Raw genomic sequence first — 15,222 nt, 5'->3', positions numbered from 1 at the left:
CAAAAAACGTTAAAGATAATATTTCAACTTTGTAATAATTTATAAATGAAAATGAATAAATTGAAATAAATTTAAGGACGCTATTATATTCGTGTATTAATGTATAAATGAAAATATTGAAATCTCTAAATGTATTATAACAGTAAAATACGTGATTTTAAAAATAAATATTTTCCACTGAATTAAATCAAAACTGAAAATTTACCCTTCTCCGACCATAAAGAATGAAATGGGTAATAGAAAATTATTTATGCACTAACCTTGACTTTGACGACAGATTATACCTGCCTTCTTCCGATACTGTGTGAATGGGACGATGCAAATTCGTCGAAAAAAATACAGCTTCCAATGGAATGTACAGCAAAATATATTTTGATAACTGGTTAATTCGGCTCGAACAAGGACCAGTTGTGCAGTTGTTGTAAGTTAAATCTTATTAGAATTTCACGTAGAGTAATCCAAAAACAAATCATTTAAACTAAACTGTATTGAAGGAAAAGGCACATGTAAAATATTTTGTAAGCGATAAATTTAAAACTAGCGTCCTTATTGTAACGATGTTGTGATGAGACTGTCTTCTGTCCGCAACTACCTGTAGCCCCTGTTCTGGTGGGTGTAGGATGATTATGTTTTAAAATTTTCCTCTTCCACCTTATTACTTTTTTGGAATATAAGGCTTAGTTAGTAACATGTAAAAACAAGAATCATTATATTTTGTGTAATTTCTGTTTATTTTACTAAATTTTATAAAAAAAAAACAATTAGTATAACTTTGTTAATATTTCTTCTTAAGAAACCATTTTTCGACAACTATAGATGACGAGAGATGATGTTGTCGAAGCGTTAAATAGGATGAAGAAGGATAGGGCAGAGTCGGCTAATCGTGCGCAACGGGTAATTATGCGCATCAACGTTTCTAATTTAATAAAATGACAAAAACTATACTGTCGCGCTTTTTTTAGCAACTGCCACATCTATCAAGTTATATTCATACAAAAGGGTAGAGAAAATATAACATCGAAGCATTCTTTTCGGAGCAATATATTGATATGGCGATTATAAAAAAGTTTTCTCATTCTATTAAAAGTTGACCGTGCAATTTCAATGCGGCATCTTATTTCTTTTGTCCGATCAGTATCTTTTGTGATCCATGCAGTTCTTCTAGTGTCCCTGCCAGAAGGACGGTGTCGTCAGCATTTCTTATGTTATTAAGTGACTCACCGTTTATTATATGGCCCTCACTGACCTCGGCAAGCGCTAATTCTGAGATGGCTTCACTGTATAAATTGAATAACAAGGGTGATAAAATACACCCTTGGTGGACCCCACGGCGAATCTGGATATCCTCGGTCCGTTCATTTTCAACTTTCACTTTTGCTGTTTGGTTCCAATAGAGGTTACATATGATTCTAATGTCTCTACTGTCTATGATTTTATGTAATAAAATTTGTCGATTATGCTGCACTCTGTCAAATGCCTTCTCAAAATCAATGAAACACACAAACAGGCACATACTTCCTGATTTATATCTAAGCATCTCTGCGAAAGAACACTTACTGCAAACAGTGCATCTCGTGTTCCCAGTCCTTTCCTAAATCCCATTTGTGTATTACTTATGCCTTCATCTAATTTCTTATGTATTCTATTATGAATTACTTTTAAAAACAATTTTAAGACATGACTCATTAAGGCTATGGTGCGATGTTCATTGCACTCCTTTGCATTGGCTTTTTTAAGCCAAGTAGATTAAGCCAAGGCTTAAGTAGATTAAAGATACGTAATTAGATTGATATCAATGTTTAAATTTTGTAAATTGAACTATAAAACGTTAGTGTCTTTAAGAGTTTTTTAATATTATGTTCAACTAATGGATTAAATTAAATGTCAATTGTATGTTTTTCTTTAAATTGTTAATTTATCATAATGCAACTGTTTGAGTAGATAATTATACGAAAACCACTACATCATGAAGAGTCTTTTGGATACTGCGGTTATGTGTATTTATTTCTATTAATAATGTTTTGTTATTTACATTGTTTTCTGTGAATTTCTCGATTATACAAATAAAATATATTTATTATTATATACCGATAATTATTTTCCCATTTAAAATGAACGAAGAGTATCAACAAATATAAATATGTATATTAAAATCCTTTAAATAAATTTATTCTTTATAGAGCGTAAAATGTATATCTAGAAATACAACAAAAACTACCTTTAACATTTCATTTATTTCATAATTGAATAAACCATTAATTTATTCAAATAAAATTCCGCGAAGAGTTTTAATATGACTTTCTCATTTTAGTGTGACTCTTCACTTTGTTAGTAAACAACAGTGATCGACACGATGTTAAGAAATTTACCTTAATAATAAATTAAACTGTGGAAAACACATTAAGGAAGCTATTTATCTTTGATAACATTTCTAAGATAAAATTCTACAAGTAATTGAAAAAAAATTTAGTTTTAAATCACGTAATGGCATATAAACTACTTGTAGTTTTATTTGTTACTTTAGTGTATTGTACAAGACGTAAGTATTACATTGTAAAGTGGATATTATGTTTTTGGTGTCGTTTTAAAATTATGTTTGACAAAATGAGATTTAGTTGAGGTCTTTTACAAACAAATATTTGTTTACAGAAGTATAAATTAAAATAGGTATTTCAATGGTGTAAAATCGAATATATGCTACCACTTTAATCATGTTATCATCACTGTATCTTTATTTTAGGCTTAGAGAGTCTGTTGGGGTCAACATTTTGTTTCTTTATCGATATTTTATCAACATTAGGATCCTATTTTCTACTAGATATAATATATATATATATATATATATATATATATATATATATATATATATATATATATATATATATATATATATATATATTATATATATATATATATATATATATATATATATATATATATATATTATTTAGAAAGTATTTCATTGTGCCTTCTCATCTAAGTATTCGTTCTTACGTAATATACTCTACTTATTCTTCTTCTTCTTCTTATTCTTCTTTTTCTTATTTTATATATAGACATGTCTGTTTTTCAATGTGCCTACAGTAAGTTGTCATTCCATCGTTTTCGTGGTCTTCCTACTGATCGTCTTTCTATTGGAAAACCATCTATTGCCGTGTTTACTACTCTATTAGTTGTTATTCGGCCTACTTCAGCTTCGGCCTGGTATTCTACTTTTTTGATGTTCTCCACCTTGCATCTACATCGTATATCTGTACTTCTAGCTCTATCCCATAATATTTTACCATCAATTTTTCTAAGTATTTTCATTTCTGCTGTTTCTAAAATTATTTTTGTTCTTTCTGTGTCAGGTCGTATTTCTGCCGCCTATGTCATTATTGGTTTGATAACTATTTTGTAAATTCTGTCTTTCATTTCTTTCCCGATAATTTAATTTCTCCATATGGTTTCATTTAGGCAACCTGAGGCTCTGAGCTTTCCGTAGCTAGCTAATAGGATGCCTAGATATTTAAACTCCATCACTTTTGCTATTATCTGACCTTTCAGCTTTAATTTACATCTTAGTTAATTTGCTCTTAGAACCGTGTATTTTGTCTTGTTTTCAAGAAATTAACATGTTGAATTTTTTGGCGGTTATAATAAATTGGTGCAACATACGTTTTAAATCATCTTCACTTTAAGAGATTAGTATTGCGTCTTCTGCATAGCAGATTATGTTAAGTTGCTTTGCCTTCCAATTGGTATCCCTTTTTAGTTTTTACTTTTTATATTATTGTATTATCTATAATTAAGTTAAACAATAGAGGACTCAGGAAATCTCCCTGTCTCCCACTGTCAGCTTCAATAGGGTCAGTTAGTTCTTCTTCTATTTTTACTTTTATTGTGTTGTTTTGGTGGATATTTTCAATCGTTTTGATTACTCCTAAAAGTATCTTTCTTGCGCACAATAACCCAATAACGTCCCTAAGTTTGACCCGATTAATTGCCTTCTTATGATCCACGAAACATAGATATGCCGGTTTGTTGTATTCTACTGATTTCTCTTGCACTTGCTTCATTATAAATATAGCGTCGGTGTATGAACTTTCCGAGTTAAAACCTTGTTGTTTTCTGCTAGTCTAATAGCTTATTCAGTTTATTTGTTATTATTTTGGTTGATAATTATAGTGTTGTGTTTAATAAATTATGTCCTCTGTAATTTTTCGTTTTCAACCTGTCTCCATTTTTGAAGAGAGTTATTAGCATGCTTGATCTCCATTCTTGAAGAATTCTGTTTTATTCAACTATTTTTTGGATTAATTTTAGTAGTAGTTTGATCATATTTTGGTCCCCGTACTTTAGGATTTTGTTCGGTATTCTATTCTCTCCTGGTGATTCTCTGCTTTTTAATTTCCTTAATGCTTCCTTTACCTCTTCTTCCTCATTATTTATTTCTTTGTTTGCCACTATCATCACCTTTGGTTCACTATCATCACCTTTAGAACACAGGGATCGAATAGTCTACCCATGTTTCATTCTGAGTGTGCTTTGTTTTTATTAGTTTGTTCATTTTTTTTATCCTTTGATCATTCTCTATATTTCTTTTTGTGTTTCTTAAACGTCGTGTTTCACCTGTTTTGAGAAGCTCTGCCAGTGTTCCTTTTTTATTTATCTAACTAGTATACTCTGTTTATTAAATAGTATGTTACCTGCGGAATATCACATCACATCACGACTGGATCAACAAATGCTTATGGTTGTGCCTGCACCTAACAATATGATAAAGATCCACTTCTCGCATGCTTCAATATGGCTTACTATTCTTTATTCATTCATGTTTATTATTCTTACCTGCACCCTCTAACAGTATATTTATAAGACATGGAATTTCCCAATGCTTTATAGGTATATCGTGACACTACTAAATTTTTATATCTTTTTTAAAAATTTCATTCCATCCTTTTATATCCTAGACTAGTAGTTCAGCTTCGTATAACTTTCGGATAATCAGTATATTTGTAAGAAATGTATTCAAAATACTGAGAATATCTCTGTTGTATTTGTTTGAGCATTGCGTCTTTTATTTTGAGTTATTCTTGTATTGATACATTTGTTCGATTTTCAACTCATAATATTTCTAACATGCGGTAGTAAACCCAGATCTCAAACAACTAAATTTTATTTTTACCAGCTTTAATTTTTTATGCACGATTATGTTCCAGTTTTTTCAAATTGGTACCAGTTTCATCATAGCTGTTCTTGCAATAGTAAGCCATCTATGTATCGCTACGTCGCATCCTTCTTCGTTTTTTATGATGGACCACAGGTATTTAAAACTATTTAGTATTTGGAAGCCTTCAATCTCCTTAACGTGTTAAAGATTGTTCTGTGCTCTATCTACTATCCTAATTTTTGTTTTATTATCATAATTTTTTTGTCTTTCTATCCTACAATTGATATTCCACCATTCCATTTACTAGAAGGGGTAAAATGTCAATCATTTTTACCTTTCACATAATATATTTGCTGCAGGTATTAAAAAGATTAATTGTTATGTGTTTTCTGTTCTTATGTATTAAGCAGAGGCATGGACACGCACTGATGCGTCTTGCAGACGGTTGCAGTCTTTCGAGATATGGTGCTATCGTCGCATGCTCAGAATATCATATGTACATCATATAACTAACAACGCAGTAATGCAACGTTTACAAAAAGAACCTGAAGTCTTGAAATCCAATAAAGAAAGAAAGTTAGTCTACCTCGGACATATAGTGAGAAATAAAAATAAATACAGAATCCTACTATTGATATTAGAAGGAAAAATAGAAGGAAATAGAGGACCAGAACGCCGAATATCCTGGCTTAAGAATTTGAGACAGTGGACAGGTATGACCACCACAGACCTATTTCGAACAGCTGCTAATAAAATACGATGGGCCATTGTGGTAGCCAACATCCATCGAGGATAGGCACTAGCAGAAGAAGAAGATTAAAAAGAGTTGGGAGGATTATGCCATCCTGCTTAATGCTGGTTTTTGTTCTGAAATTATTGGAATGTGTGACATTTGTTTCTATTTTGAACCTATTATTTTTGGTATTGACATTTTATCAGCTAAATTAGGTAGTGGGGTGTACCCATCTCCTCTGTTACTACGGGCCTTTTAATTGTATCGAGAGCCATTGAGGTGTTAAGTTACCGATTGCCGATTAGATCTCTAACATTAATGATGCTCTTGTTCCTTTTTCTGGAACAAATCCAGCTTGTTCTTCTAATATTGGAGGTAATAGAAAAGCTTTAACCTTACGTGTATTACATAAAGTAGGAACTTACTTAAATGCGATGTTAAGGCTGCAGTTCTGTAGTTTTTCTGTCCCTTTTAAAATATTTGCTGTGATCTGGTCAATGCTAGCAGACTTTTTGATTTTTTGTATTGTTTTTTTTTCTACCTATGAATTTAGAATGTTAACTTCTTCCTCTGCAGTGAACTCGTTGTAATTTGTCTCCTAATAATCATCTTTAACTATAGTATCTTCATTCCTTGCAATCCATTTTTTGTCGTATATAATGTACGATTTTCATTTATTATTATTTGAATGGTTAGTTTAAATTGTATACTTAGATATCGATCTTTTACTGTAAAGCTCATGGGATTCATAATAGCTTGTACGCCTCTCCAGTTTATCACATTCACTATTTGTGTATTTTTTGTCCTCCTTACATGCTGTTTTTATTTATCTGTTTAACCAACACAATTTTATTGTTTGCTGTTGTTCTGATATATAAAAGATTTGATTCTTCTTAGCTCTTAAAAAATTTGCAGCGTTCTGTCTGTGACCCGATAGTTTTTATTGATGATCTTATTTTCTGCTCTTCTTTGTGTAAAATTTTCTATAGCATTTCTGAATAGCTTCCAAATTTTTTTCTGAACTGTTTTGTAAACACAGCGTTTAATACCAGCACAACAAACTCTAAAGAATGCTTGGTTGCAAAAATTTTTTTCCAAGTTTGTTATAGGTTGTTTTAGTCAGAGTGATTTGAATTCTTCTTCTTCGGTTGATTTTCATTATGAGGTTGCAGTTTTTGTCCTCCACAGGACTCTATTATCCCAGAAACCTTCTCTGAGATGTCTATCATAGCATTTACCATGTAAGTTTTTCATCTTATAGTAGGTCGTCTTCTCCGTCTTGTTCTCGGCGGGTTCCAATACAATATTCTTTTCGGCCATCAGTCTCTTTTAAGTCAGGTTTTGGTATTTTTTAATTTCTCATTGCAATTAGACCAGCAAGAATTATTAATAGGTTATTTCAGCAATGCGATACTCTTTGAGCATATATTTTATTTATTGTAAATCTACATACAACAATAATATAACGTGATATAGTATAATAAAATATAACAAATAATAATTTAAATATCAGTATCGGGGTTCGATATAACACATTCCAACGCTACCGGGGATGCTTCCAAGAAATGTGACCAACTTTCTGTATATGCTATGTAAGGGAATTCATCCTAGATGTGCTGGATTGTCTATCAAAGGGCACCGCAGTCATACTCCAGGATGTCTCTCATATCCATTTGTGAAACGAATCTGTACATTTATTGCGGACCATTGTTTGCGATTTAATTTCATGCCGGTAATGTTGCAGGTGAAGTTTTCAAGCAAGCCAGTAAATAATGTTTTACTGGAAATTGTGATTTTCAGTAAAACATTATTTAATTTTTTTTCCCTTGTTAAGAAACAAAGGAAATTGTGATTGGCTTTGTTTCTGTTTTATAGTTAATACACGACGGAGAGTACATTTAGTCACTTGAATATTCCTCAAATATTGATGCTACTGAGTTTGTAATTTCTTCATCTTCGGTTACATTGTTTTCATATCTTCCATGGAATTTCAATAATTTCAGTCATTTTGTTGCAAAAGAAACTTTTTATATTACGAAATGTGTTCGAAATCTTTGACGAAGTAGTGCTCTCATTTATTGACGAGATATACGGTTTCCAGAACTCCTTGAATTTATCAAAATAAATCTGGCCCTTGCACGTTATTTTTTTTAATTTACTTAATTTTATTGTATGTGATGTTTTTTAAAGAGATTAAAGGCATGTTTACGAATACGGTAACACTCCTCGTTGCACCACGGCCACGTGAATTCACAATAGTGAATGGCCAATAGTCCAAAAAAATTCATATCACAATTTTTATTTTTAAAATGTAATATAATAACTTTATATAAGTAGTCAAATTAAAGTTAAATAAATAACTCAATTCCAATACTTTAATGATTTCAGTTAACCTCAGTGCCGATATCTGTGATACAACCCATCCATATCCGTATCCCGGAGACTGCAGAAAATTTTACGTTTGTACAGTAAATGGACTAATTCTTCAAAATTGTGATCCTGGTAAATTTTTTAATCCAGAAACATACATATGCGATTATACTCTTCGAGTAGATTGCGCAGAAACAACAACTGAAATTAATCCTACAAAGTCAGATTTTTCGAATTTCTTCTCAAAGTTTAAGACTATCCTTTCGGCAGCAACAAACCAGACAAACAAACAGAATGGCAGTATAGTAGAAAATGTCGATACCAGTGAAATCCCAACACAAGCTACAGAATTACCTACGACATCAAGTAAGATAGAAACAATAAATGCAACAATAGAAAAAAATACAACTACTGAAAGCAATATTTTGAATTCTACCATATTAATAGAAAAGAATTTGACAACTGACATTCCAAAAAATGAAACAGTAAGTGAAATTAGTACTACAACTTTGCCAAATCCAACTATTTTACCGGCACCAAAACGAAATGATACGAACTTATCTTCTTTCAAAAAACTTAATTCATTTGCATCAAAAGATGATTCTAAGAGTCACCAAAATATTTATATGAACAATCCGTATTTTGTTTATATAAACAACTATAATAATTTTGGTAGTGGAAGATCCGCTTTGCAGCCTCAAGTTAAAAACCAACGAAATAAAAGGTTACGATATAATGGCCGCCGTCATAGGCCGGCTTCGTATTTGCAGATATTTGGCAATTTTATTACAAACCTGTTTCATACGATTAGAAGATCGCCTGTAAGTAATGATTATTATGACTACGATGGGGACAGCGGGACAGATTATCCCTATTATGGATAAAATACGTTATGTAAAAAATAAATATTGACAACATTGAGATTACCTTATTAATCACCATTATTTTAGGGGTATAAATCTACATTATTGTGATGTTCTAAATAAAAAAGGAGTTCTCTTTGTAAAATATTATTTCCCGTCATATTGAATAGATAGTCAGTATCAGCTTTTTTTTTTCTTCTTTATATGCCATTTCTACGGCGGAGCTTGGCAAACGTCATGCCTATATTGTTATTAGATGGGGGTGGCCTCAAGAGTACGATACATGAGCATCTATAGCATTCCCATGTGCCATGAGATTTGTCTGCTTCCCACAGTTCTCCTTACCTGGATTTTTATTTTTATAACTAATGAAGCACGTGATAGCTTTTACCAAGCATATTAATGTCCCAGGTACTGCAGCTTTTTGGTTTCTATTATTTTTTCTATACTCTTATGCATTCTTCTCATGGTATAACTGTTTGTGACATGTCCAATCGTAGTTGTATCGAGAAAATACAATACCATTCCAATTTAACTCTTAAATCCAGCTTCAGATCTCTTGTACAAACCACCTTCCCCAATTTGTTAAAATTTACAAGTGTGTTTGCTGTGTTAGCTCGAATTTATTTGGTGTAAATATGACTGTGATCGATTAAGGTGCCAAGATAGTTGTAATTCTCTACATGTTTCATAGTCTTTTCGTTGACTGTTGAACCTTTTATCATTATTTTGTCATATCATCAACGATTTTAAAATCTTAATAAATTTTCACCTTTTTTTATTTATTGAAGAGCCATATTCTATTGCAAATTTAACTTTTGTTTATCAGTGTCTGCAAATATTAAATATTTTCTGTCAAAATAAGAGGTTTCGTTTGCATACCTAATAATATTCTTCGTTGGCGTTCCACTGATTTCTATTCCAGCAGTTTTTTCTTTAAGAGTCCTTCTTAAATTTTTTTCAAAGCATTTTTTTTGTTTAACACTTGGACAGTATTTGTATACTGCTATCTGGTCATAAATAATCAATTATCAGTTATTTTCTGATTTAACTTAATAAACAGCAAATACTTACTTACTTATTTTTAACAAAATGTCAGAACTGGTAACAATTTGTTATTTTGATTTTTAAAATGTTTCATAGTTTTTTTTAAATTTAAAAATACAAAAATATAGTATGAAGCTCCGCCCTAATCTACAGTACCGACTTTTTTACTTATGTTTTTTTCTTCTGTCTTCCACTCGCTATCTCTCTTCAACGTATTAGTAAAGATAATGAAACTTGCGAATTCTGTCAAAAACAAAATTATAGGTACTTATAGGTTACCTATAGGCACACTGTAGCGTTTTTAAATTTGTGTCTATATATAATATTTAATATATATAATAATATAAATTCTGTATAAAGTTTTGTAGCTCGCCCCTATTTTGTTTATCTCGTTAGTACTCATTAAAAATTACCAGGAAATCTGCGTTTGCCTTTTAAAAGGTAATGTAAAAACGATCGATAATATAACAAGTTTTGTATCCAGTTTTCAATTTTTTTTTGTCTTTATTTTTATTTAAATCCCCCAAATCTCTGAATACATTGTGAGGTAGAAAAATCAATATAATATGTGTTATTTCTTCATATTTGAAAGTAGTTTATTTGAGGGTCGCTTTGTAACATAATTGAGGCCTGTTTTAAAAACAAGAAATTTATGTTATGGACGTGAGAAGGGTCGCCCACACCAGTATTAGATTTAGGTCAAGAGGGGAATTTATTTTGGTTGAATTTGTAAAATGTAAGGCAATGCAGGAGTCAAGCAAGAGATGTCAGAGTAGAAAGATGTTTGGGTAATTCGGAATCGCGAGTCGATTCAATTTTTTTGTGTTATGTCTTAAGACCGGTTAAGGTGATAATACTCTTTGCATAATGGCAGTTTAAAACAGAGTAATCATCATAAGATTTGTGCAGTACACCGGCACTAAAGAAATTTTGTAAAATGAGTATATAGGATGTCCCCGTCGTCAGCTTGCTTCCTCCACCGAACCTAATTCTACATATTTTGATTGTTCGTTCCTGAGCATGGACATGGTTGCTTTGTCCCTGTTGGAGAATATGTCCAGATAGATGTTCCATAGATGTTAACCATTTTTTTTGAAAGTTAAGTGCTAAACAGTGAAATCAAGGTAACATTTAACGTATTAATTTTAAAGTAAAGACAGACATTTTTTTTCTAAAACAATAATTGCTTTCATTAAAAGGATTTGTAATAATTAATAAATTGTAAATTTTATGGTTTAACTTAGCTGTCATTTTAATTGTTTTTTTTTAATTTAATGTTAACATATGACAGCTAGCTTTATTTGTTTCGATATTTATTTGTTTTGTTTGTTTAAAAAAAAAAGGTTAATCTCTGTGCGGTAACATTTGTAAGTTTTTGTAGTATCTCCAACCCCTTTGTAAACGGACACATGTAAGTTGTTTTATTCTGTACTTGGCAACTATTTATATAGTATATTTTTGGTGCAATCTGTATTTTTGTAACTGTTTGTTAGGGACACAAATAAATGTTTAATTTATTGCTCCAACCATTTTGTTTATTTTAGTGTAGAAAAATCTTCTAACCTTTTGTTGTGTGTTAACTTTTTAGGAAGGAAAAAGCCCTTTTCTTCTTTCCTCCAGCAAGTTTAGGATCCTTCAAAGCGGCGCCCTTATTCTAAATTGCTAGAAGCCCTTCCTCGTTGTTTTATTTGCCCAGTTTCCCAGGAGATTTACTTAAGTAACCACTTTGTATCATTTTTTTGTGTAGATACCTCAATCCGACCCATTTATTTCAACTTATCCACGACCGCAGCTCTCCAGCAACCCTCTGAGTGCCGTTCGCATACGTAACGATTGTTTTGCTTGCCCTATCTTCGCCCCCATAGTTTCTGTCCCCAATTTTTGTACTCCTATGTTCTTACCCCGAGGTAAGCAAAAAATATTATCGTTACAACACTAAAACTAGATCTTTCCCTATTTAATAAGGAAATTTTTTAAACAATTTGTTCTGCCTATTCTCTTCTTCTTCTAAGAGTACTCAGCTTTTAATGATGTTGGTGACTACATTGACCTATCTTATTCTATTTACTACAACTGGAAATAAATCAGTTGACGTTGGACTAATTTATTTCCTAACATTCACCAGTCGGGGTATACGTGTACGTCTAGGGCCTCTCTTGTCCTTAAGCCTAGAAAGGTGAACTATAACTTACTGGAAGTTATGGTGGACTACTGTAATTTTAACATCTAAAAAAAATGAAAAAAATACAAATGTAATTTACACAAATGTACACTTACAAAAAATTAGAAAAAATATAAGTGTTAGCAAGTGATACAAAAATAAAGTCAATGTACACTATTCGTTTGCAAACATTGTACGTATGTATATTACCTCAATATTCGCCTCATATAGCGTGATCGCATTGGTTACAATATGTAGTAGTCATATGCCTCTTCTTACTCGAACAATGGAAACATGCCTCGCGTTTCTTTTCTTTAGGTAACGGACGTTCAACTGATTTTTTAAGTTCCTTTACAAAATATGTACCCAACGGCAAACCATTTGTATTGGTTTTCTTGCCCAACTAAGCAATAGGATCGATCATATATTATTTCAAAGACCTGTCACACATTATAACGATTTTAAGACCATACGAATTAGCTTTATCAGGTAAGTACATTCGAAAAGAGCAACGTCCTCGAAATCCTACTAACTGCTCATCAATAGTCGGATAGGATGAAGGTGTATATGATTCAGCAGATGTACTAAAAATATCCCATATTTAGCATATATGCGCAAAAGGATCATATTTCTGCTTTTCTTTTCGTGTTTACTTTTCATCAAACCTAAGATAGTTTATGAGATATTTGAAACATATATTTCATGGTTAGATGACTGTCTTTATTTGCTGCAAACATTATCAAAACTGCCAATAAAGCTTTACTTATTATGTTAGAAATATTAGCACAACTGGTATATTTTTTAGATTGTATTATAATTTTAGTCTTCGAGTGTAACAGAGTACGACATAATATATGATCTAAAAAAAAATAAGGGCAATATTCTTCAACTTTTGTGTAGTTTTTGGCATTTCTTTTGGCACCAGCTATAAAATAAATAATATTTTTAGCTGCTGCTATTTTTGACAATGAAGGTTATTTTGTTGACCACTTATGCCCGTTTTTATCTTTTATAGCCTTTTCCGGATTTAAAATAAACTAGGAAACAGTGACGTTCTCACCTGATGTCCCAGGTACTTCTTCTATTTTTCGCTTTCCACCAATATTGCTTTTATATCTGGATCCATTAAAATTTACGAATGATCTAGTTTACAAATGAACACAGTATGGCTGAAAAATTTCTAAATTACCACTCTTTTTAAATTTATCTACATCTTAATCGTCTAATTTAAGCTCCAAAGCATCTTCTTCTAACTCTCAGTCACGTCCAATATCTTCAAAAGATTCCTGCTCACTAGCTTCACCATTCATTATACGCTGTATTTCATCGTTTATTTTATGTGCCATTTAAGGTTTTCTTGATGACATAGTGCTACAATTAAATAAAACAATATTTACTACAAACATAAAAAATAATTGGATAATGACTTACCAAAAACGTCACCGGCGTCCAAATAAACTCGAGAGAAAAAAACTAACGTAGAAAGTGGACTTTCGTAAAATTGACGACGTGCCCCAAAAAAATCTAATACCTGATTATACTAGTAATGAAAGAGCCCACCACCTGTTAAATCGAGACTAAAGAAACAGCTACTAAGAAGAAGTATATGGGGCATGGGCCTAAGTTAAGCGATTGCATCCGAACTGCGACGAAAACCGAGGAGCGTCGTCAAATTTACGATAGTCTACTGTAGAATTATCTCAATAGTAATACCACTAGTGATTCAATTTTCGCCAAAAGTCTGTCGATTTACTTCTAAACGAAACTAAGTTGCTTGAAAACACCACGAGTCCGTAGGACGAGTAGTGTTTTCTTTAAGAAACTCAGTTGAGTTTAGAAATAAAAGACAGACTTATAAGCTAAATTAAATCACGAGTGGTATTTTATTAGACTATTTCATGAACAAAGTGATAGGTCAAAAATTCAGTAAAATGAGAGGAAGGAATTTAATAATAAATTTGATCTAGGTAACACAAATCGACCCATTTTTTGAATAATTCACAATTAGTCATAATCATGAAATATTTATTATAACTATAAATAATTTGTTATAATTATTTTTTACGTATAACAATAAATAATTTGTACACGAAAAAAATACATTATTCTCGACTATAATTATTATAAACGGTGCAATTGTAAAAATTTTGAATAGTATGACCGTTATTAGGTGGATACAATGTATTGTTGCTATTATTACTTGATGTACTTGGAGTATTCCTAAAAGAATTCACTATGTTCTGATGATGTTCGGCACTAAGATGTAAATACGGTTTCATCGACTTCGAACTTCCATGTCCAGTAATTTTCATAGCTTGTTGTTCACTAACGCCAGATTTTAGTAACTCACTAACTGCAGTGGCACGATTAGAGTGATTCGTTATTTTCACTTTTTTAGTATCTAATCCTATCTTTTCTGCAGACATTTTTGTCCATTTGGATATTGTATTAATACCAATAGGACAATTCTTGTACCAATTACTATTATTATATTTATTCCACTTGCCATTCACAGTCAGAAAAAGTCTATCATTGGTAATAGTTTCCCTTTTCGATATAAGTTTCCGGTATAATCTCACAGGACACATTTCAGGATTCTTCAAATTTTGAGTAAGCCATTTATTATCTGCACAGTTTTTATCACCACCTTGACGGGTTTTGGAGAATATCGGGTTATATGCAATTCTGTTTGTTAAAAAGCCTTTGTTGTTAGTCTCTTCCTTGAAAAAATGTAACATGGAAAAACTTGCTGCGTTACCTCTCCAAGCTAATTCTACGGCAGCTATATGAAAAAACTTCTTTTGGAGTCCCTCTGGCGTGTCTTCGTCCCATTGTAAGCACATATTTTTATATTCATCCGAAGTCATAGCGACAGAACTCATTTTCCTTTTATCGG

General features: G+C 31.6%; 1 protein-coding gene across 1 annotated transcript; it reads left to right on the top strand.

Annotated features, from left to right (window-relative positions):
* Positions 1 to 2,369: 2,369 nt before the first annotated feature.
* On the top strand, positions 2,370 to 11,596 carry LOC140438482 (uncharacterized). The gene is made up of 2 exons (XM_072528141.1): positions 2,370 to 2,539; positions 8,274 to 11,596. Exons 1-2 carry the CDS (start codon positions 2,485 to 2,487, stop codon positions 9,137 to 9,139), a joined length of 921 nt encoding a protein of 306 aa, XP_072384242.1. The 5' UTR covers positions 2,370 to 2,484; the 3' UTR covers positions 9,140 to 11,596.
* Positions 11,597 to 15,222: the final 3,626 nt, after the last annotated feature.

Source organism: Diabrotica undecimpunctata, chromosome 4 (assembly GCF_040954645.1).
Source record: "Diabrotica undecimpunctata isolate CICGRU chromosome 4, icDiaUnde3, whole genome shotgun sequence".
Lineage (NCBI taxonomy): Eukaryota > Metazoa > Arthropoda > Insecta > Coleoptera > Chrysomelidae > Diabrotica > Diabrotica undecimpunctata.
The sequence above is the reverse complement of the archived record's forward strand: the minus strand, read 5'-3'. Positions and strand labels throughout refer to the sequence as shown.

Excerpts from the sequence above, each read along its gene's own strand:
- LOC140438482 (XM_072528141.1), top strand. The coding sequence starts at position 2,485 with ATGGCATATAAACTACTTGTAGTTTTATTTGTTACTTTAGTGTATTGT. Across the intron at positions 2,540-8,273 it reads TTTAGTGTATTGTACAAGAC|TTAACCTCAGTGCCGATATC; the intron begins GTAAGTATTACA and ends TAATGATTTCAG.